Consider the following 23,846-nt stretch of genomic DNA (forward strand, 5'->3'; position numbering starts at 1 on the left):
TGCTTGCCCGCTGTGTGAGCTTGGGCAAGTCACTTAACCTCTCTGAGCTCCATCTTTTCATCTACAAATAGAGATTATAACAGGACCTGCTTCGTTGTAACATTGTGAGGATAGATGAGTCGATGCATGTGAAGTGCTTAGAGCAGGGCAGGGCACACATTAAGAACTTGATAAACATTGCTGTGAGAACTGTTATTATTAGTCCTCAGATCTTAGGGCTCTTGCTCTATCATCACTCTCACGGGGGAAGCAGAGGTCCAGGGAAGTTAAATTAAAGTGTTCGAAAGTCCCTGGCAGGGTTGGGGAGGAGGAGGGAGAGCTATGACTGGACTTAGTCCCATGGTCCCCACAAAATACTCAACATGCCCAGGAACATTAACCAAGCAGGTGGAAAAAAACAAGACATGGCCAAACAAATGCCCTGTCAAGGAAGGAAATATGTCATCAATTAACTGAGCCTCCCCAAACCTCTCCAAATAATAACTAGGAGTGTCAGCACAGCTCACAAAGAAATGCCATTGAGAGGGCAGGCCACTCCCCTGAGAATCCAAATGCCAATACGCAGAACAAGTTGCCTGATTGGGTTCCTGGCAGGTTGCAGGTTCCCAGTTCCAGTCCTGGCTGTGCCTGGAGCCCGGTCACCCTGGGGTCTGGTCTATTGCCTGTTTCCCTCAATCATGCACCAAGGAAGGGGCTGATAAGTGAAGCTGAGGGGGCTTCCTGTCATCCAGCACCCCCTCCCATTTGTACATTGGACAAAAAGGAAGCTGAGGCTCAGATACATTGTGTGACTGGTCAACTCACCCTATTGCTGTGTCACAGGATCAGGACTATAACCCAGGCCTCTCTGCCCAGTGCCTTCTGATGGCCCAACAGCCAGGCCCTCTGACCAGGAATTCGCTTATCGTATAAGAAATCTGCACTGGCCCCTGGCTAGGGAGGGGCTGCCTGGTGCCATTCTGAGGAGGGGCAGGGGGACCAAGTTTTCATCCTCAGGGTGCTTGATATGAGAGGGAAAAAGGAAAATGTATATTTAGATAAATACATGAATCTTACTGGGTAGTAATCAATACTTTGAAAAACAAGCAAACCAATCGGATCAATGGGTTAAGAATGATGGGGCATGGGGGTGGGAACTTCTGGGTGGAGGTGAGGCAGTCAGGGAAAGCATCTCTGCAGAGGTGACATTTTATCTGACACGGCAGAGAAAAAGCATGGGTAAATGTCCTGAGGTAAGAACAAGCTTGGCGAGAAGGCCAAGGTGTCCGGAAGCTGATGTTTAGGAAGCTGGAGAGGGAGAGGGTAGGAGATGAGGCTGGCCAGGTGGATGGAGCCAAGCATACAGGGTCTCCTAGGTCTGATGGGAGACTGGGTTCTATCCCAAGTGAGTGGGAAGCCCATGGAGGGCTTCAAGCAGCAGGTGTCATGATCTGATTTCACTTTAGAAAGCTCACTCTGGCTGCTGGGTGGGTGTAGAAAAACCCAGGTGGCGAGAAGCCATGATGCACAGAGAAAGGACCTAAGTTGTGAGCTGGAAAGAAAACGATAGCTGTTAGGTAGACACGAGGAAGGCTGGCCCCTGGCTTAGCTCCATCGCTATTGGGATATGTGACCTCAAGCAAGTCACTCAATGTCTCCGATCCTCTCCTTCCTTTTTGTAAAATGAGGAAGGCTTCCCTACCCTGCAGTTTTGTGCAATGCTGCTTCATTATCTCAGTTGAAGTCTGTTATTTGCAAATAGAGGCGATAGTACCTATTTTGTACAAATGGCCCAATGGTCCACCAACTTTTATCTCTGTCATTTCTATCAATGGCAAGTTTTAGATGACTTCTTTTCCTAGGTCTGCAACAACCTGATGATTCATCTGAAAGCTCATCCATCCATCCATCCATCATCCATGCATGCGTGTATCCATCCATAATCCATCCATCCATACATCCATTCATCATCCATCCATCATCTATCCATCCATTATCCATCCATCCATCATCCATCCTTCCATTTCCCAACCATGCATCCATCCATCCATCTATCCATTCATCCATCCACCATCCATACACCCATCCATTGTCCATCCATCCATCCATCCATTATCCATCCATCCATCCATCCATCATTCCATCCATCCATCCCCTTCCCTATCTCTTATTGAGTGCTTACTGTGACCTCAAGAGTGACCTCAGGCAAGTCTCTTAACCACTCATCTTCTGCCCTCTCTCAGCCTTACTTTCCCAGGAACTTCAGACTCACCAGACCTTGCCAATCACCCTCAATCCCACCTAACCATCACTCCCTGAAACACGATTATCTTCCAAGGCAAAGATTCTCCCAGAACCGGGAATTTTATTAGACTGCAATAATATATTAAAGAGGGTTTGACGCACCCGGAGCAAATTCTAATGTGAAGAAATACCACGGCAACAAATACTTTATTCTGAACTGTTTACTAAATTAGGTCTTTCCCGGACATTTTTAGCCTTCAATTTTTTTAAATACCAGCAATAAAGCACTTGCATAATTAGTAATAAAGCTGACAGCCTGGTTACTGATTTTTTACTTAGAAGGAAAAGGATAATGCGTGTGTGTGTGTGTGTGTGTGTGTGTGTGTGTGTGTGTAGATAATTTCCAACAGCTCTGGTTTCCTGACTGCAGACATAGAAATGATTTGCCATATCAGCAATTCTGCCCAGCAGGCTGCAGGTCAGGAGAAAGCTGCATTGAGCACTATGGAATGGAAACAGTTCTCCTTTAGGAGTCAGAAGTTGACTTTTGATTCTGCGGCTGGCTTGCTGTGTGACCTTACGGAAGTCATCCACAGTCTCTGGGCCTCGGTTTCTCAGGTGGAGAATGAGAGGGTTGGCCTGGGTGATGTCTGAAGACTGCCAGCAGATCTGTCCTGAGTCTGGAGGGGATGGTGGCTTTAAGTGGCATCTGTGTGTTGGTGGCTCCCATATTTGTATCTGTGGTCACAACTTCTCCCCCGCCCTGTGTTTCCACCAACCTACTTGCAGTCTGTGCTCAGGCGTCTAACAGATATGTCTAACCTGATCCAAACAGAACTCGTGAGTTCTGTCCTACACCCTCAGCCTGAGCTAGTCTTCATCAGTCTCCTCTTCTCAGGAAGGAGCCCCTCTCCTCCCAAATGCAATGGCTATGGCCCTAGGGGCCACCTTTAACTTCTCTCTCACTTTCTGGTGTCCCCGTTCCAGCCCATCAGCGAGTGCTGCCAGGTCTGCTTCCTAATTCATCCCCATCTCTTCTCTCCGCCTCCATCTGTCCAGTTTCATCACACCCCACCCCGATCTCCGTGCTTCATCATTTAGCAGTGTAAAACTCAAACCGAGGTCAATTTCAGTGACTCTTCATCACTCAGAATACAATTCAAATTCTCTCTAATGACCAAGGATGTTCTATAACAGTGGTCCTCAAACTCACCTGCAGATTGGATGATCTAATACGTGGATGCCTGTGTCCCTCACCCTTGCTGAGGTTCTGATTTCAAGGGCAAGGTGTTTGACCTGGGCACTGGGAGGTTTCTGGCATCTCTGAGTGGGCCATAGAGCAGCAGCAGCAGCCTTATCTAGGAGGACATTGGAAATGCAGACTCTGGGGCCCTGTCCCAGCCCCACTGAGAATCTGCATTTTATAGTCAAGTTCCACAAGACTGCTCCATGAGGCCTGGCCTCATCTTCTGCATTCTTTGCAAGGCTCACCAACTCCATCAGTCCCTCTGGACATTTTTATGTTCTTTGTTGACATATTGAGCGTGCTCCTGTCTCAGGTCCTTGCCTTCCCTCTGCCAGAACGGTCATTCCCTGGTCTTTGAGTGGCTGCATCATCTTGCTCACCATCCAGGAAGTAGAGAAAGAGCCCCCCCGATATCTGACCTCTTCCTGGCAGAGCCCCACCACCTCCCCACCTCTCTCTGTGTTGCTAGCATAGCCCTGGGAATGTCACCTCCGTGGGGACAGGGAACTTACCTGTCCTGCTCATCTCTGTCTCCAGATGTCTACAGTTAACAAACAAACACTTCTAAAAGGACAAATGAATAACTAAGGCAAGCCCTTACTGGAGGTGCTTGAAACATGTCAAGGTGCATTCGACGTTGGAACTAACTCCCCACCACTCCGCCCGGGGTGCTTCCTGGCACTGGGCTGCAATTCCTGATGGTTGACTCTGGGTGAAGATGCGGTCTCTGGAAGGCTCCTGATCAAAGCAAGCCACTACCCAGAGGGGGGAGCAGGTGACCCCATTGCCCCCACCCCATTCCATCAGCATAGGACTCAGCCTCCTCAGCTGGGGAGGCTGCCGGGGGAGGATAATTCTGCCTTGAAGGGGAGCTCTCTCAGCTCTTGGGCAAGTTGCTTCTCTTCTCTGGGCTGCATATGAGCCCCCTAAATAGGATCTGAGATCTGCACTGCACAGGATGGTTGCTAGGGTTTAATCAAACAATGGATGGGGAAGAGTTTTGCTGAAGTCATAATTCCATATTTGGATAACCTGTCAGCATATTAATTTAACAAGCCTTTCCTGAGACCCTGTGCTCAGCACTGAGAACCTAGAGATGAAGAAGGGAGGGTCCCTAGCCTTGAGAGACAAGACCCACCCTTGGGGATTGGGGGCCCCAGGCAAGAGCCCCCCCCCCAACCCCCGGCCCCCAAGTTGCAATACCCTAGTGCATCACCAGAGGGCAGCAGACAACTTTGCAAGTGCTTCCCTCCCTGGGGAGCTAGGCTGGGGACAGAAGGGTGTGTTCTGGGAGTTCCAGTGGCCTCCTTTTGGGTCTGAGGTCAAACAGAGAGTAGAGGAAGGTGGGTAGAAGACTCAGTGGCAGCTGTGAATGCAACAGGGGTCATCTCAGTTCCCTGCCTCAAATCTCTTCACTAACCCAAGACTCAACCGAGGAGAAATACCCCTGACCCTCCTTCTAAATTGGAAATGGGAGCCTCCTTGAAGCTCCAGGGGCCTCAGGGGCATGAAGGTCTGGAGTCTGTGCTGCAGGGGAGATCTGGGGACCACAGAGGGACTCCTAGCCAAGAGATGCAAGAATGCATGGGGAGAGAGGGAATGAAAGCACCGTGCATGCCTGTGTGCACAGGATGGCAGGAAAAGGGCACCCCAATAGGAAGTGGGCTATTGGAAAGGGGAGAGAGAAAGGAAAGAAGAATATCACTCTAAAAATGAAAATCAAAGACTGAAAGTCAAGGAACAAGAGGAGAAGAGTGTCCACCCTCAGTGACAGGAGGTGGAGTGAGTTAGGGAGGTGGTGCCAGTCCTCTGCGGACCTTGCACCTGTGCAGGAGGGAGGGGCCAAGGAGAGGAATCAGCCCAGCCCTGCCCTGCCTGGGCTGCTCATGGCCTTGGTGGGGACAGCAGATGTGCGAGTGGACAGGTGGGAGCCAGCAGGAGAAGGCTAAAGTGGAAAGCACGGGGCACTCCCTGGGCGCAGCAGGCAGGATCGATTCTGCCGCTGGGGAGAGGGTCAGGGAGGACTGCTGCATCAAGCCGAGCATTGGAGCTGGGCCTGGAGCACCACTGGGCTTTGAAAAGGCAGAGAAGGCCAGGCAGCCCCTGGAGAAGGAGAGAAGAAGTGGGAACCTGAGGGGTCAATGCCGGGATAGGGGAGGCAGAGAGAAGGTGGCAGGGCAGGGGAAGATGGGGAGCGTGCCCAGGTCAATGGGGACTGAGGCAGAGCATCTGAAGGACATTAGGTTAAACAGATTTCTCCACTAGTCAATGGAATTGATGCTACCAGCCAAGACAGCAGAGAAGATGCAGGGCACTGATTTCCCAGGTCCCTCTCCCAGAGCCAGGAGTGGGCATCACTCAATCTCCCTGGCTGTGGCATCCAGGGTCCTGGGACTGCCACAGGTGATGACTGATGCTGGCAACTTCCCACTTGGAGGGTCCAAGCATCCCAGGTAGATCCTCTGTACACACACAAGTGTGTGTGTAGGGGTGGAGATACAAGGTCATGTGCCAGTCTCCCTTACTAAGTGACCTGGCACAGGGTGGGTATCAATTACTGTTTGTTGGGGCTGGGCACAGTGGCTCATGCCTGTAATTCCAGCACTTTGGAGGCCAAGGCAGGTGCATCACTTGAGGTCAGGAGTTCAAGATCAGTTTGATCAACATGGTGAAACCCTGTCTCTGCTAAAAATACAAAAAATTAGCCAGGGGTGGTGGTGGGTGCCTATAATCCCAGCTACTTGGGAGGCTGAGGCAGGAGAATCTCTTAAACCTGGGAGGCAGAGGTTGCAGTGAGCCAAGATCACGCCAGTGCACTCCAGCCTGGGCGACAGAGCAAGACTCTGACAAAAAAAAATACTGTTTGTTAGATGACCTGCTCTCCATGCTCCATGGCCCAGGGGCCCAATGAGTGGACCTGGCTCCAGTGGTCCATGGAATGCCACAGCTTGGGCGTTACCCAGGCTTCCCCCTGCACAAGCTGTGTGACCTTTGATGAGTGACCATACCTCTCTGTTCTTCCATGTCAGCATCTGAATAACAGAATTCAACGAGTCTGAGATCTGCGCTCCACGGATTGAACCAGATGACGGGTTGGGAAAGAGTTTTGCTGACTGTTTGAAATGATAATTCCACATTGGAATACAACCCATCAGCCCATTGATTCGATAGATCTTTACGGAGGCCCTGGGCATCTATCCCAGGAGCTGGGCTGAGCACGGAGGATCCAGAGATGAAGCAGGGAGGATCCCAGTCAGAGAGATGAGAACCAGGGAGGAAGGCTGGAAGCAGATTCCTGCAGTCTGGGCAGAGCGTTGCTCCGGGACCTGACAAAGGGGGGTGCCTTTCTTAATTAGAGCTCTGGAGGTGGGAGGCCTGGGATTGGGTCCAGTAGAACTTCTAGCTGGAAAGCACGGGCACACTGTATCTCTGGGGAAAGTGCCATAGCCAGGGAGCTATAGAAAGAGCATCTTGCTCCTGGCATTCCCTTTGGCCTGCAAGCGAGGCCTCACTTCCTGAGGAGTTTAGCCCAGGGCCTGGCCAATGGGTGCACCGCACATGCCAGCTGTTATTGCTCTGCTAATGACTGGCAGCCCAGGCATGGGGGCAGCCCAAGTTCCGGGGTTGGCTGGTGCCTGTGAGGTCACTCAGGCCTCAGGGAATGGACTCTGAGGTCACTGACTGCCCTGCCTATTTCATCATCTTCAATTAAAAGTGGTCTGGCTGTAGGGGAGTTAGAATAATCGCCTGTTGGCGGATGGGGGCCACCAAAAATTAGAATTATCTATGCCTTGGTGCCTGCCATTGAATTCTTTGACCCCAGTGTGCACATCGGAGCAGGAGGTTGGGATTGTGTGAAGCGGACTTTCCAAATCGCACTGCCCGTATCTTAACCTGGAGGCCTTTTTAGCAAATGAATTCCAGATTCCCTGGGTCTTGCTCTGGGCTTGAATCAAATTCTGTCTTGGTGGAGCCCAGGAATTGGTATTTTAAAGCAGCTTCCAAGGTGATCCTGATGCAGGTGGTCAGTGAGCTGGCCTGTGGTATAGACACCACCAGTGGGTGACTTGTTGCTCAGTTGATATGTAACTTTATATTTATTTATTATTTTAGAGAAGAAGTCTCACTATGTTGCCCAGTCTGGTTTTGAACTCCTGAGCTCAAGTGATCCTCCCATCTCAGCCTCCCAAAGTACTGAGATTACAGGCATGAGCCACTGGCCAGCTGATGTGTAATTTCGGGCTGCTGAAGGCTGCTGAGCACTCCCCTAGTGGCTGGGAGGAGACCCGCAACTCTGTCTTCTAAAATCATCCCTGGTTTGGAGATGGGGACCAGGTTCCCACTTGGGGTTGAAAGCCAGGGGCTTTCAATTCTAATACTAAGAGGCATAATCTGTTAAAAACAATAAAATAAACAATGCCACTCTTTCTCATTCACACTCCTGGATGAATTCTGGGTGGGAGTGAGAGGAATGTGCTTCCAGCAGGTCAGGAATTGAGGATATTCTTGGAGAGTTAGTTTCATAAGGGCAGGGCCTGTGTTTGTTGTTGCTCAGTGCCTGGCACAAGCCCAGCATGCAGTACGTAGGCAACATGTGTTTGCTGAGTGGTCAAATGAATCAATAAATGAATGACCACTTCGTGTGGCAAGCAGCACCTGTTAGGTATATTTTAGAGAAAAAAGACGTTTGGTTCGTGAAAATATACAGAGGGAGAAGGGAACTGGAGAATTCAGACTTTGAAACCAATGACGGTCGGATGGCACTTTTCTTTGTATCAACTGTAAAAAAAGAGTTTTGGTCTCCACGTGAATAGATTGTAGAAGGATCATTTAATTTTTCAAAGGGAAACAAACCCTTCTGCTCTTTGCACCAGACAGTTAATGTGCCTATTTAAAAATCAATCCCTTATTTTTTTTCGTTTGAACAGATTCCAGAGGGCTTCTGCTTAGAAACTGTTGTCTGCCTGTGGAGTGGTCTTGCCACTACTTGGGCGGTTTCCTCTTGCCATATCTTTGCACACACGGGACCCTCCAACCAGATAATCAGCTCCCAGCTCCTCTTTGTCTAAAACCCACTGACGCCTCTAGAACCACTTCAAATGCCAGCATCACCCTGGTTTCCCCAGTCTCTGCATCTCTGATTCATCATTGGGTTATATCTGAATCTTCTCTATGACAGCTATCACTTTATTACTTGAATTGTTCGCTATTTATCTCCGTGTTTTATCTCCCCTTTCCCTCTTTTCATTCCACAAATATTTATTGTTCCTTTCTAAATGCCAAGTAGGTCCTGGGATTACTGAGATGAAGAAGATGTAGCCGAGCCTTGGAGGAGCTTATAGGCCAACAGGCGTGAACGCAGGGGAACAGGCTTTAAGTTCCAAAGAGGCAGGGGCTGATTTTAGCCACCTTTGTGCACCGTAGCTCTGTGCCTCAAACCAGCGAACGCTCACTGTGCACTGTTGAGTGTGTATGTGAACCGATGCACCTCAGAGTAATAAAGCAAGTGGCATTTCTTCCAGCGCCCTGCATTCTCAACCTCTTTTTTCCATTTACTCCAGCTCTCCCGCGTCTCCCTCCTGATAAACATGCATCAAAAGGTGCAGCCCAGCACTGGCTTTCTCTACATGGCCTCCAGCCCCACCCCACCCCGCCGGGCTGTTCCCCACCACCTGTGGCTTTGGGGGATGATGATTGTTCCTGAAGCCTCAGGATGCTTTAGGAAATGGAAGACACAGCATGTGTGTGGGCGGAGTGGTTGAAGCCTCGTTGTGATTCACCCGGACCTCCAAGGAGGTCACAGCTGCCCTCTGGGATGGCCGTATTCCATGGGGAAGGGGTTCAGGACATGCTATCTCAAATATGGCACCTTGGTATATTAAATATTTTATACCTGGAGATCAGATTCTAGGCTCCTCTGTGGACAGCTTTGTCTTCCTTCCCTGGCACCTCCAACCAACCCTCTCTACCCAGGAACTAAGGTGAACTTGACAAACCACATATCACAGCATGCCACAACCTTCAGTGGCTTCCAGGGCGTGGAGAATGAACGTGAGCTGACCTCCCCGTTCCCTGTGCTCTGGCAGCAATGGCCCCCTGGCAGCTTCCAGATCACACCAAGCTCTTTCTCACCCCAGGATCTTTGCACTTGCCATGGCGTCTACCTGGAGTGCCCTCCCAAGCCCCAACCTTGCCTGGCTGGCTTCTTATACTACATATCTCTGCTCAGATGTCTCTAGATTCCAAGCTGTGCAATGCCCTCAACCCATTATTGTCACTGCTCTTTATCACATTGCAGTCGGCCTTCCACATCCATGAGTTCAGAATCTGCAGATCCAACCAACCGTGGACCAAAAATATTCAGAGAAAAAAATAATAATGCAACGATATAAATAATACAAATAAACATATAGTATAAAAATGATTTACCTAGCATTTACATGATAGTAAGTATTATAAGTAATCTAGAGATGCTTTAAAGCATCCAGGTGGATGTGTGTAGGTGATGTGCAAATACCGTGCCATTTTATATGTGGGACTTGAGAATCCTAGGATTGTGGTATCTGCTTGGGCATGTCCTGGAACCAATCCCCCCACGGATCCCGGGAGACAGTTGTACCTTATTCCCTTCACCACACTCATCACACATTGTAACTATTTTTCCTTATTATTTTAAAGGCATTTTTGTATTGTGTCTCTCCTCACCCACTAGATCAGAAACTTCCCGAGAGCAGGTCTGATTATGTCTTGTTCACCACTCTATCTCCATCATTGTCCCTAATATATGGCAACTACTCAATTCTTTTGTGACGAATGAATGATGTGAGTGTTGGGGGAAGGAATGGGGGACTGGATGTTCCTTTCCTAAGGTGGCTCGTTCATCCGCCAGCAGCAGCAAGTGTTGCAATGAAAGCACTCCACCACCATGTTCACCACCAACTCATTCACTTCACAGATATTTACGAATCATCTACCACGTGCCCAGGGTTGGGGTGCTGTACTGGGAGTTGGGGAGAGGATGGTGGTGAAAACATCAGACCTAGTCCCTGTCCTCATGGGGCTTCCTGTCTAATGGAGGTGGGGCAGCCCAGACTCTGAAGACACAGCACCAGGCTGTGAGCTTGAGCAGTCAGGGTTGACTTCCTAGAGGAAGCAACATTTAAGTTGAACTTGAAAGGACAAGTAGGATCTTGTTGGCAAAGAGGGTTGGCCAAGGAGTTGGAGGGACCTGCAATGGCAGATCAGGGGCAGGAGTACACTGAGCCCCTCGAGTCTAGATTCCCTGCACCAGTGAATTAAGGCCAGTGAAATCTGTCCGGTGCTCCTCATCACTTCCTGAGCAGATCGAGTGGGACAAGGGCCTCGGGGTGCTTCCGGAAATGGAAGATACAGCATGTGTGTGGACAGAGTGGTTGAAGCCTCGCTATGATTCACCCGGACCTCCAAGGAAGTCACAGCTGCCCTCTGGGATGGCCGCATTCCATGGGGAGGGGGTTCAGGACACGCCACCTCAAATATGGCACCTTGGTATATTGAATATTTTAAGCAGATGGAATTTGAGAAATGGCAGGTGCAGGAAGGACTCTCTGACCTTTCCCTGAAGCAGGTCACAAGACCTTCACGTGAGAGGTTCCCTCTCTGCACCTGGAGGAAGGAAGCATCTTCACTTCCGGGGATCTGAACAAACCACCCTGCTGAGTGTCCCCAGCTTACTGCCCTTAGCTCAGACCCTTCTATCTGAGGTGTGACTCCCCATCCTTCATCCAACCCAGCAAAAAACACTCAGCTCGAACCACTTCTGTGGGTCTTCATTTCCTTATAGAATCTCCCGTGTCGCCTAAAACATACACGAACTAGACTTGTATCCTTTTGTCTTGTGAATTCATCTTTTGCTACAGGGGCCCCAGCCAAGAACCTAGAAGGGCGGAATGAAGAGTAGACCTTCAAACAAGGATTTGGGAGCAAGGGGTTTATGTGAGAAGGGGTCCCAGAAAGCTGGCAGAATGAGCTAGAAGGGAAGGAAGCCACCACGGGTGCATTCTCAAGGTTATTCTAGGGGGCACTGAGAAACTCCAGGAGACATTAGACAGCATTCTTCTCAGAGTGTCTCAATGTCCCTCCTTCTTATCCCATTTTCTGATTTTACCCATTAGGAAACACCCACAAGGGGCCAAGGAGCAGACCCAGAACTGCCCACTCATTTTGCACATTTCATTATGCACCCTCTGTGTGCCAGGCCCTGGGCTGAGAGCTGGGCATGCGAGGTGAAGGAGGAGCAGGTACTTTGTCCTCCTGAGCATGCATCTGAACTGTCCCCCTGGAGGGACGAGGAGGCCGGGTATGCATCCAATAAACAGTCATTGGTCAAGGCTGCTTCCGGGTGGTGTCAACTACCCGGCACTTCTCACCTGCCTCATGTGCAGCCTGAGTGGGCTCCAGTGACCTGAGAAAGCCCTGGGGAAGCGTCAAGGATGCTGGCACTGCCAGGAAGAGCGAGGGGTAAGAGGATGTGGGCATGGCAGAATAACCGTTGGCTGCATCTGCTTCCTCCCTTTCACAGAGGGCTCCTTCCTGCCCTCAGGTCTCCACCCAAGTGCCACCTTCCTCGGAGGCCCTGCCTGACCACCCATCTAAATGGCACCCAGCATCTCATTCCTTCTCGGCACTGCACCCCACCTGCCCCTTCATTGCGTGCCCACGGTTTAGAATCACTTCTTTGCAGAATGTGGAATGATGTATTCATCTACATTTTGCCATGTCTCCCCCACTAGATTGCAAAGCTGTGCTTTTCTCATTCCCCTCTGTATCCCTGGGCACCTTCCACCAAGCCAGGGTCCTAGTAGGTGCTCAACTAAATAGCCTTGGAGGGAATACATTCTTGTCAATTCCAACCTGGGAGTTCTGGCTTCTGGGTCTAAGACCTAGAAAGGCATTTGATAGATGGGCCTCTGGGATGCTCAGAGAGGCAATGATCTGTTCAAGGTCATACAGCTGGGGATACACACCTGCACCCCCTGGGGGCAGAAGTCCTGATGATCCACCAGACTTCCATCCCTCCAGGTCCCCCTCAGTGGGACAAAAAGCACCAGGAGCCTCTGGGGCTCCTCTAGGCTACCCGAGAAATTGCTCTCAGCCAATTCTTGGTAATCTTCTCAGCCTCATTCTCTCCCCACTTTCCCCAGTGGAAGAGGAACCGGCTCAGACAGCTGTGGAGCTGGGACTCTCTCTTGTTGAGATGCATTAATTTGTAAATATCTTCATTTATATGTAGATGCGGAGTCCCGCGCCTGCCCCCAGACCTGACGGGGCTCTGCAGCCTAGAGAGGCAGTGGCCCCCAGCATGGCTGGCTGGGAGGGCCCGACAATCCTCCGTGATCCTCTGAGGCTCCAGAGGGTCTGCTCCCTCCTTCCCTCGCCCTTGGTAATCACCAAACAGGACGGCTCAGCTCCCTGGGGTGCTCGCTGCTTGGGAGACCACCCCTGTCACCAAGGTTCAGGGAGAAGGTGGGGGAGACTGGTTCCCACGTAGGAAAGGAAAGAGCACTGGCTCCTAAGATCAGGCTTAAGTCAATGCCACTGTGTGACCTCAGGCAAGTCTCATTCCCTCTCTGGGCCTTTGCTTCCACCACTGAAAAACAAGGGATCTGGTCAAGTTCATGTCATTCCAGAGGGAGACTGTTGGGCCTTGCTGAACTTTGACCTCTTCTGTAGTAAGAACAGGGCTAGAGAAAATGATTAATAATAGTAACACCGGTCTGCATTCATGGGGTTGTTTGTGCAGATCGAAACAGGGTGCATAAAAGGAGGCTTTATGAGATTTGTAAAAAGGTGAGTTTTTTTGTTTGTTTGTTTGTTTCATGATGGGAGAAGGAGAGATTGTTCTAGGCAATGGCAGCAAACATGTACCACTTAGAGACCGGACACCAGCACTTCACCTGAATGTACCCGTTAGCTCCTCACAAGCTGCAGCTAGCCTCTTAGTGCTGTCATGTTCCTTTAGAGGTCAGGAAACTCAATTGTGGGGTTACCAGCCCCAGATTTAACTAATGCCAGGAGGTGGAAGAGGCAGGATTTGAACTCAGGCTGTTGGACGTAAATTTCACTGAAATTCCACAACAATTGTGCAAAGCCAGTCACGTCAAGCCTGCTTTACAGGCAAAGAACTGGAAGCAGAGAGACAGAGGTTAAGGCTCTCGTCCCAGGTCATTCAGTAGGCAGAGACTGAGCTGGGATTTGCATCTGGGTCTTCTGGTAGCAGGACTTGCCCTTGAGGCTCCAGGGAGCAGGAGAGGGTGGGGCTCAAGAATGTTCTAGATGATCCCTGGATTTCTTTCTTAGCTAGAAATCAGAACCAAAGAGTCCTAGAGGCCATGCTGGTGGCACTAGGTGGCTTGGTGAGGAAGGAATTCTTAGAGACACAGTGACCGGCAGGGGTGGGCTGGGGGGCATTAGGTTTCTGGGAATCATGGAGATTATTTGGGAGTTCAGTTATTACAAAACCATCTGTGGTTTCCAGAACAGCTATTTTCTCCAAAATGAGTTTTTATCTCCTTTTTCATCTTGATTGTAACTGGCTTGTTTTAGGTGTGCTTTAATATTTTAAGGAACCATAATTTCTTTTTGGGAGCAGGTTCAGGAGAAATCATAACTAGATGGATGAAGGAGCTTGTGCGACTGTTCACACACCTCTTCACACACCTTCATGTCCACATTGTCAGCATGGTCCCGGCACAGAGCTTGGAGAGGAGGAGGACCAGTCGGGCTGCCGGGGGAGCACACTCACCTTCCCATTTTCATGAAAGCAGACAGAGGAAGATGCCTGGGCCAGATTCTCGGTGCAGGGCTGGACTCACCCTTTACAATCTTCTTGTCCCATTTTCTAATTTTACCCAATAGAAAATAAGCCTGAAGGGCCGAGGAGCGTAGCCTGAGCTGTCCACTCAATTTGCAAATTTCATTATGCACCCACTGTGTGCCAGGCCCTGGGCTGAGAGCTGGGGATGCAAGGTGAAGGAGGAGCATATCCCTTGTCCTCCTGGAGCTCACAGTCACAGGGAGACCCACAGACCATGCTGGAGAGTAGGACCTCCCCTTTCTCCAGGCTCAGAGTCTAAAGACAGCACAGTACCAGGCACTAGCTGAGACATCCACATAGCATGGTGCCACAGTGCACGTCATGTGCGCTTGCTGGCTGCAGTCCCCCTCAGGGTGCCCAGTGCAGCATTGTCCACCTCCAGCTTTGGAGCAGACCACTACTTTCAGGCTGGGCACCTGGCAAAGCATTTGGCGGTGTGGCGTGGAAGAGTGTGTATGTGCAAAGCTGTGCACTCTTCCTGAATGCAGTGAGATTCCCGCTGAGGAGGGGTGGGGACTGGGGCAGTTGCAGCCAACCAGCTTTGGGGGATCGGTTCAGCTAAGGTGAGGGGTCCCATGGGTGGAATTGCTTGAGTGGGGTTCTGAAGGCTGATGAGGAGTTTAACAGATGACCAAAGGGAGAAAGGCCCTTTGAGAAGAGGGACCAGCGTGTGTTAAGTGTCAAAGGAATAAAACAGGACTAGGATCTTGTGGGGAGTTTGTGGGAAGGAGGTGGAGCCACAGACATAGAAAATAGGCTGTAGAAGGAGATGGGGTCGGCTTGATTCTGCTGCCCCGCCTTCTGGAAAAGAGGGATGGGGTAGGAAAATCAAGCATCTCTGAATTGAGCACTGCTTCTCCCCACTCTGCTGCTTTTGACCATCGGAGTCCAGTTGCTTGGGGTCATTCTCTCTTAAGCTTGGGCCCTTATGGCCTTGGAACCCACAAGAAACAGTAGAACATGTTGTATGAGCTTCCAAGCCAGGCAGAACTGCCTCACTGCCCAACGGTCTCATTGCTGCCTGTGTGACTTTAGGACCTTTGCTCACCCTCGTTGGGCCTCAGTGTCTCAATTGGAAATAAATGGAGTTTGGAAAACCCACCTTCCAGGACTGTTGGAGGAGCTGGCAGAGGAGGCCAGTCAGAAGAGCTGGCCTGGCCCTCTCCTGCCTCTTCCCTCCAGGGGATGTCCCTCCAGGGAATGAGTCCCACTTCCACAAGGGGAGGCCCCGGTTCTGCCTTCCAAGCCCAAGAGCACCAAGGGATTGATGTGAAAGGGCTGGAGAACTGCCCTCTGCTCCACTCCGCATCCCTCCTCCCTTCCCCCACTGTCCCCTCGCCACCACAGGCCCTCACCTCACAGTGGACTGGTACACCAGGTCCTCTCGCTTGCGGTAGTTCTCCATGTGTGAGTAGTTGGTGGAGAACATGGCGTCAAAGGTAAAGATCTTCTGCTTGATGGTGCCGCCATCCGTCACCTGCCACAGAGCACAGAGATAGCCACCTGTGAGTGCTCAGCCAGCCCTGGTCACCCCTTTCTCCAGGACACTGAGAAGATGCAGGCAGGAAGCCCAGAAGAAGGACAGCCCCCATCCTGAGAATAAGGTAATCACCGAGGGCTTCCTGGAAGCAGTGATGTTTAAGTTGCCTCCCGAAGGAAGAGTAGGAGCCAGCCTGGCAACAGGTGGGAGTTTTCCAGGCAGAGGGAACAGCAAAGGCCCTGCGGCAGAAAAGAGCAGTATGTGCTCAGGAGAAGCTTGCTGCCTTCACAGCACCTGGAGCAGAAAGGAAGTGGGATGAGAAGAGGCTGTGAAGAAAAACGTGGGCCAGATCATGAAGAGTCTCCACAGCAAAGGAGCTCAGCCTCTCCTGAAGCCAGTGGGCCCCGGGGCCAGGCTTAGATTTGATTTACAAGCTCCTCTGGCTACAGATTGAGGAAGAATCGAAAAGGGCAAGACTAGAGACAGGGAGCCCGGGAGGAGGCCAGGAATCCAACATCTTGGCATGGGTGATGCAGAAGGGGACAGCGTGGGGCACTTGCCCTCCTCTTGGGATGGACCAGGAGGGAGGACATGAAGTCCCCATTTCACCTAAGAATGCGGAAGTGGGAGGAGGCAGGGAGGTGGTGATGAAGCCAGCGCTGGAAGCCCAAGGCTGCCGGGCTCTCCCGCTGTTCACGGCTGATGGAAAGCGAACCCAAGCGTCCCGTGCCCTCAGCTGCCGCCCGCCCGCCTCCCCACATCTGCGCTGCCTCCAGCTAATGAAAGTGTTACTCCACAAAGCAGCAAGGTATGTGTTGTCACTGTTTCAATTATTTATCTGTTTACTCGGCTGCAGTTTTCCGCTTGTCTCAGCAACTCTATTATAGACTGGGAGCTTGCAGCCTCTCGCAGCTCAGCTGGGCTCCACGCTAACAGCCTGCAATGGGGAGGCCTCATGCCTGGGCCTCGAGAAGTGAAATTAGCTCCCTGCAGCTCTGCGTGGTGGAGGCAGCGGGGAGAGGGGCTGGGAGAGGGGTGGCTAGGGACGGGTGTCTCCAAGGGGCTGGGCTGGGGGGATGCTGAAAGCAGCTTCCCCAGGCAAAAAGATGAGGATTGGAGTGTGAATCTGTCCCCCTGTCCCCTGCCTGGGGGTACTGGCCCTGGACACAGCTGGGCTCCTCTCGGCACATATGTACCCAAGCTGACTTGGACCACATCTCTCTGGCCTAGGTGGTGTTGCTACTGGGAGAGACTCCATGCATCCGACCAGCATTGGTTGAGTACCAGCTGTGTGCAGACACAGGCTACATCTGTACCAGTCACTTTCCGTAGACTGCAAGCTTCGTAAAGAGTAAGGTGGCCTCCGTGAGGAGCGGGGATGGTTAGAATCATGAGAAGGCCTTCGCAGGCTCTGGAACCCTGAGAAGAAGCGGCAGTGAGACTTCCCAGGGCCACGGCTTCTCCTCACCCCTCCATAATCCCACACCCCTCCTGTCTCTGTCGGGACTTAGCGACATGCACAAGTGTCACTTTCTTCCCTTCTGAGGGCGTGGTGCTTTCTGACCACGTGCAGAGGAGAGACGGAGGACCACTTCCTCTCACCTGGAAGATGCCCACCCCTAACCAACCACAGCTTGACTCCGCGTCCACTGTCATCACCCAGAAAAATGTCCCTGAGCTGACTATGTCTGGCTTGGCATGGGTTGGAGAAGAGAGTTGGCTGCACTTGGGATCAGAGCTTCCATCGCCCCACCTCCCAGTGTCCCAGCCTGGGGTGGGGGCCAAGACCCTCCAGGGGCTCCTCGTTCTCCATGCACCCCCTTCCCATCCCCGCCTCTTCCATTTGACTTTTCACTTGGGGGGTGATTTTGCTCACCAGGGGACATACGGCAAGCTCAGGAGACATTTTTGGTTGTCACGACTGGGGAGGAGAGGTGCGGTTTGGTACTCTTGTGTAGCCGGTAGAGGCTAGGAAGCTGCTGATGATCTCACGATGTCCAGGACCGCCCCCTGCCCACCTCCCAAGAATTATCTGGCCCCCAAATGTCAACAGTGCCCAGGTGGAGAAACCCAGCTTTAAGCCCATCGCATTGTGTGGCCGTACCAGGTCCCTGGGAACAGAGCTGAATAGACAAGAATGTTCCCATGTTGCAGGTAAAGAAACTGAGGCGTGGAGAGGCAAAATGAGTCAGCTGAGGCCCCACACTGGGTTCCTGACAAGTGTCTGCCTTCCAGACCAGAGTTCACATCCCATCCCACCAGGCTGGAAGAGGCTGAGAGTGAACTGAATGCCTCTCAATGTTCCTTTCCACCCCTGGTGGCCGGGCTCATTAGGAGAAAGGATGTCAGAATCTCAGTGGAGGTGTGAGGATTTTTCTCCCAAAGTCATAAAGCAGAAGGCATCCTGCCCGTTTAGCTGGCAGCCGTCTTCTGGCCTCGCCTCTCTTCAGGTACTGCTTTTTTATCTCCTCCTAAAATGCGGCAGCCCTTATCGTCCCAATCTCAAATTTCACTCCATTTTTTTTATTACACAAAAGAGAAAAAAAATCTGTCAGTAAAACTGTCTCCTCAAATTTATTCGCCGAGACTGAGGGTTTTATTACTAGGAAAATACACCCGCACCCCACACGTCCACACACATACCCACACACCCCAGATAAAGCGCTGAAGAATTATCCGAGTCGTAAATCGCTGTTTCAGGCCGAGGGACAGGGGAGTTTCAAGGACGAGCCTAGTTTTTCTTTGGTTTTATTTACATCTGTTTCTCTGGGGCTGTGTCTGGGGCCTCACTGTCAGCCGGAGGAGTAAATAACTGCTTCTGTGAAACCTGCTTCAGGCAACTGGAGACAAGTGCTTATCTCCGCTGCAGCGTGAGGGATCTGGAGGGCAGGCCCCACTGCCCCAGCTCTCTGTGGTACACACTCCCTCCTCCCTCAGCCTCCTGGAAGATAAAGGAAATGGGAGACTCAGACACGCTGAGGTCCCAGGCCAGCGGGCGAGCAGCTATTTGCAAGGATGTTATTCTGTGGTTCTTGGTGGTTAGAGGGCCCAAGAAAGAGGCCAGGTGGGAGTGGGAGATTAGTACATGCTGTGGACAGAAGGTGTGGTGGGTGTGCTGGAAGATACGCTCGCCTTTAATTCTAGAAACATTTCTCCACACCTGAGACATACAAGGGCAGTTGCAGCCTCACGACAGAGAAGGAAAAACATTTCAGACACAGTCGCAGTCCATTATGACCTTATTCACAAGAGGTACACAGTCCACAGTTGGCTGAGGTTCCAGAGTCAATAAGATAATGGCTGCAGCAGCAACAGGTAATTACCAAGTGTTATCCAATGATGTTCTGATGCTTCTGAAGGAGCCAAGAATCCCCTTGGAGGGAGAGGTGATCATGGAAGGCTTCCTGGAGGAAGTAGGCTCTTTTCAGGGAGTGCTCGGTCCTAGGCTGGCTCTTTCTGCCTATGGGAGGCTTTGGAGCATAAAGCAAGGCTGATTTCCTCTATCCCCAGTGGAATGTTTGATTTTGGTTCCTAATTTTGTGCTCTTAAAGAAGTCATTTCACCTCCCCTACTCTCAGTGTCCTCATCTGTGAAATGGGGATAAGGCAACATTCCTCCCTGTGAGGATTACATGAACCTAGTAGAGTCCCTGGTGGGTGGGAAGTGCTCACTCATGGGGTATTTTCACAAGCACTCACGCTTTTCTGGACCATCTCTTTTTCTGTGTCCCTCCCCACCCTCCAGATCTCTTTCTGGAGAGCAAACCGTCTCTTACTAAAATTCAGTAAATGAAAGAAGGGAGCCCACACCCAGAGAGGGAGGCAGGTGGGAGGTGCCAGAAGGCTGGGTTGTGTCTATAAGGAGTGGGGTGCAGAGAGCAGGGACCGAGAATTTGCTAGTAGTCATCATAGCAGCTTCAAAACAGAGTGCAGGGATGCTCTGAGCGAGTACCTGGAGGCAGGCAGGTCTCATGGGCTCTGAGAGGCTCCCATGGTGCCAGTGGGCAGGGACCACCAGGCCAGGGCAGACCAACAACCGCAGAGCTGACAGGGCAGACAAGGTAGGCCAAGCCCTGAGGATGTATGGGTTTGCCTGGCCCCAGAGCGAGAGGCACTTCTGAAATGAATCATTTCATTTACTCCATATTCAACAGACTTTTGTTGAACAAACAAACAGGTCCTTGAATATGAGCTGCTCCTAGAACATAAGCTCTACAAGGATGGGTGGTTTTGTTGTTGTTGTTGTTTTGTTTTGTTTTGTTTTGTTTTTTTGAGATGGAGTCTTGCTCTGTCACCCAGGCTGGAGTATAGTGGCACGATCTTGACTCACTGCAAGCTCCATCTCCCAGGTTCACGCCATTCTCCTGCCTTAGCCTCCCAAGTAGTTGGGACTACAGGCACCTGCCACCACACCTGGCTAAATTTTTGTATTTTTAGTAGAGACGGGGTTTCACCGTGTTAGCCAGGATATTCATGATCTCCTGACCTTGTGATCCGCCCGCCTCGGCCTCCAAAAGTGCTGGGATTACAGGCGTGAGCCACTGTGCCTGGCCGAAGATGGGGTCTTTATCTGTCCTGTTCATTGCTTTGTTTCCAGAGTTTAGCAAATGGCACTTGCTCAATAAATATCTGCTGAAGGAATCAATGAGTGAATGAATGAGTTGAGACCTTACCACGTGCCAGGCACCGGGAATATCATGAAGAAAAGGGAAAAGGCCCTTGCTGCTCTGCGATAGACTGGCCCCAGGACAGCCTGCTGTGCCTGGACCCTGATCTGTCGGGGACTCCCTGGTAAGAGTAGTCTGGCCCAGGCGGGACAGTGGCCTCAGACCACCCCCGATGTGAGGCTCCAAAAGGAACCAGCAGGGTTTCTCTTTCTTAAAGCTCCCAGCATTAATGATGTTCTGTGCAGGAAAGCATCCTAACCCTGCAAAGGGTACACCTGGACCAGACAGAAGAAGCTGTGCATGTAGTTATGCAAAAGAATCTGCATCCTAATCAGTGCCTACACAGGCTGAGTGTCCCCCAGCCCTCCCTTCCATTGTTCCTTGGAATCTCAGGACTGTAAGCTCCAGAAGCCATGTGTCCCAGAGCCTAGCACAGTGCCTGGCATATGAAGGGTTGCTGAATAAGTGAACTATACCAAGAGACGTGTGTCATCATCCACATTTGCAGACAGAGGAACCACAGCCAAGAAAAAGGCAAGTGAACTGCCCAAGGTCACACAGGTATTATACTTGTAACAGTAAACAGCAGAGCTGACCGGTCAGCATGGATTAGTCCAAAAGAAGAGAGCAAAAGACCTACTGTGAGGCTGGGGATATGGAAAATGTGCAGAGGCTTTTGGGGTCACACAGCTCTGGATTCAGATCCCAGCTATGCCACTCAGTTGATTGCTCGGTGATGTCGGAGAGTTCTGTGTGCCTCTGTTTCCTCATCTGCAAAATGGGAAGGATGATGCCTCCCTGTAAGGCACGTGTGTGAGATTTCAGCGCATATGAGTGAACACAGAGAGCCCGGGGAATTGCTTGGCATGTGGTAGTAGTAACGTGATGGAAATAATAATAGCTGGCATGCATTTGCGCCTACCCTGTGCCAGATATTGCTTGCAAACATCAGCTCATGTCATCGTAACAGAAAGTACTCCATCATATTAGCTATTATGTATTTTTTCTTAAGTCCAAAGTAGGGAGGTTGGTCAGGGTAGGTGGACTGCAATGATGGCAGCAGACCGTAACATAGGTTCTTAAGAACAGGTGTCTCTTTTCTCACCCATCCTGAGAGCATCTCAGCCAGGAATTCCCCAAATGACCAGCTATACTGTGTAGAAGTTTCTGAGAGGCAGAGAGCTAGGTTCTAAGTCCCAAAGGTTGTCTCTGCACTGTTCCTCTCTCTGGGACTCAGTTTCCCTAAATGTTCCATGAGGAAACTGAGGACTCTTTGCTACCCTGAATGCCCACAGTGTTCTGATTCTAGAAGAGTCAGCCTACAGATCACAGTTTCTCATGCTCCAGAGCTGCCAGACCCCACCTCTGGGCCCCGGCTGCCCCCTGACCCCAACCAGCAAATCTGGCTGCAGCCAAGCCAGGTTGCTTTACAAGTAGAGTCATCAAAACGTGGCCGGTGGACTTAGTCCAACCAGCAGTGTGAAAGTCCGCCGACCGGCCTGGCTCTTTAATTTGAAAAATAAATAAGTCTCCAACTTCGGCTGCCTCACTCATGTCCCTGGGTGCCGTCATCCGAAAAAGAAAAAAAAAGAAAGGGGGAAAATATCACCTCCCCCCATCTTCCCAACCTCGTTCTCTATGTGTTCCACAAAACCAATTACAGGTTGGAAATAGCTGTAATAAACTTGATATCCCACTTATGGGCCAATCCCGCCATGGCTGGAAAGTGTAATAGTGGCAGAGAGTGAAAACTGCTGGTGTATTTTGCCGGAGCTGTTTAAATTGCCTGCCTACATTATCCCAACTCCTCTCCAGCCAGGAAGGAATTTGCTCTCCTGGAAATGGAGCAGCTGAGGTCTCCGTGTCCAGGCAGCGTGAGAGAGTGTTTGCAAGGAGGGTTTTAATGAACTGTTTAGATATAGAGGAGCGGATGGCGCCTGGGATCTTGTGTCAGCCCAGCACAACTTCCAATCCCAGCCTGGGCAAGAGGTGCTCCCTGGCTGTAAACAGCCTGAGGCGATGCCTGCCTTTCATGGTAGTATGGGGAAAAGGGCCTTAAGTTAGATAATGCAAGAGATGAATGAGGGCTAGAAAGCGACTCAGTTCTACTGTGGGTGCTTCACTCCCTGGCTCTGGGTTCTCAGAAAAGTCACTGATTGTCTCGAAGCCTCAGTTTCCTCATCTGTAAAGTGAGGGATATTAATCCAACTCATGCCCCAGAGTTGTAAGAAATACTAAAAGAAACAAACATATGTAAAAGCGTCTTGTAAAATGCAAAGGCAAGTGGACATTGCTGTTAGTGTGAATTTATTGCTCAGCTTCTAGACTGTGGGAGGCGATGAGCCAATCTAGAAACTTCTGCCATGCAACTATCACGTGGGAGTCTCTTGCTCATCTCACTTGATCCCAGGAGCCTAGCACGGAAACTGGCATGTAGTACATGCTCAATGTGCATTTGTGGAATGAACCAATGAGTCAGTGAAGGAAGGAATGGATTCCCTGTTCACTTAAGCAGATCTGCCGCCATCCCAGCCACTCAGAAAGTATGCCTAGAAAATTCCCTGCAAGACTGGGCACAAAGATGGCACTAGACCAAGTCAACCTCAGGTTAGAGCTTGAGTCCACTGGTGCCTTTGTGAGTTTGTCTATTGCTTGAGGTCCTTTCAGGAGCTGTGCTTGGTGCTGGGAGTATGGCTGTAAACAAAGCAGATGAGGACAGTGAGAAAACTTCCTCATCCCTCCTAAATTTCTGAAACATGTGCTTTCCAACTCCTCCAGTGAAGCCTGAAGCCCAGGATGGGACTTCATTTTGTTCAATGTTGCATCCCCGATTGTAGAACAGAGTCTGGTACTTAGAAGACCCTCCCTTGTTCAACATTTTTTTTTTATAGAAATGAAATTCTTTTTTTTTTTTTTCATGCAAAACTCATGGCCAGAGAAGGGATGCCATTTGCGCTGATTCCCAGTTAGGAGGTGGTGAAGTGGAGAGCTTCGAACCTGGGTCTGATTCCAAAGTCCAGACAGGAAGTGGCTCAGGTAGTAGAGTTGGATTTAGTTTTGGGCAGGGGGACAAGAAAGGGAGAAGGTATTCTAGGGAGAGGACAACCAGGGCAGAGGTGTTGAGGGAAGAGGTGAGGAGAATGAAGGCGGAAAGGAAGCCCGGGAGAATGATGCAGCCGCCTGGCCGCCTGCTGTGTAGGGGGAGGGGCACAGGGTTCTTGCCTTTCTTGTTGCCATAACGACCCTGGACCACTCTTCCCCTAAACCTCCCTGCCCACCTGTTCTCCACCCTGAAACTGCTCTTGCAGTTCCTAGGCCTGGGAGCTGGGCCAGAGAAGCAGCCTCACAGAGGATAGGACAGGCTGTGTCCTCCCCA

General features: G+C 50.9%; 1 protein-coding gene across 1 annotated transcript in view; it reads right to left on the reverse strand.

Annotated features, from left to right (window-relative positions):
• IGSF21 (immunoglobin superfamily member 21) overlaps positions 1-23,846 on the reverse strand; it is a 268,005-nt gene that overhangs the window by 70,795 nt on the left and 173,364 nt on the right. Inside the window, exon 3 of the mRNA XM_023219848.2 lies at positions 15,680-15,801. Coding sequence (XP_023075616.2) covers positions 15,680-15,801 — 122 coding nt within the window. The remainder of the gene's footprint in view (positions 1-15,679; positions 15,802-23,846) is intronic.

The sequence above is a fragment of the Piliocolobus tephrosceles genome, chromosome 1, assembly GCF_002776525.5.
Source record: "Piliocolobus tephrosceles isolate RC106 chromosome 1, ASM277652v3, whole genome shotgun sequence".
Classification (NCBI taxonomy): domain Eukaryota; kingdom Metazoa; phylum Chordata; class Mammalia; order Primates; family Cercopithecidae; genus Piliocolobus; species Piliocolobus tephrosceles.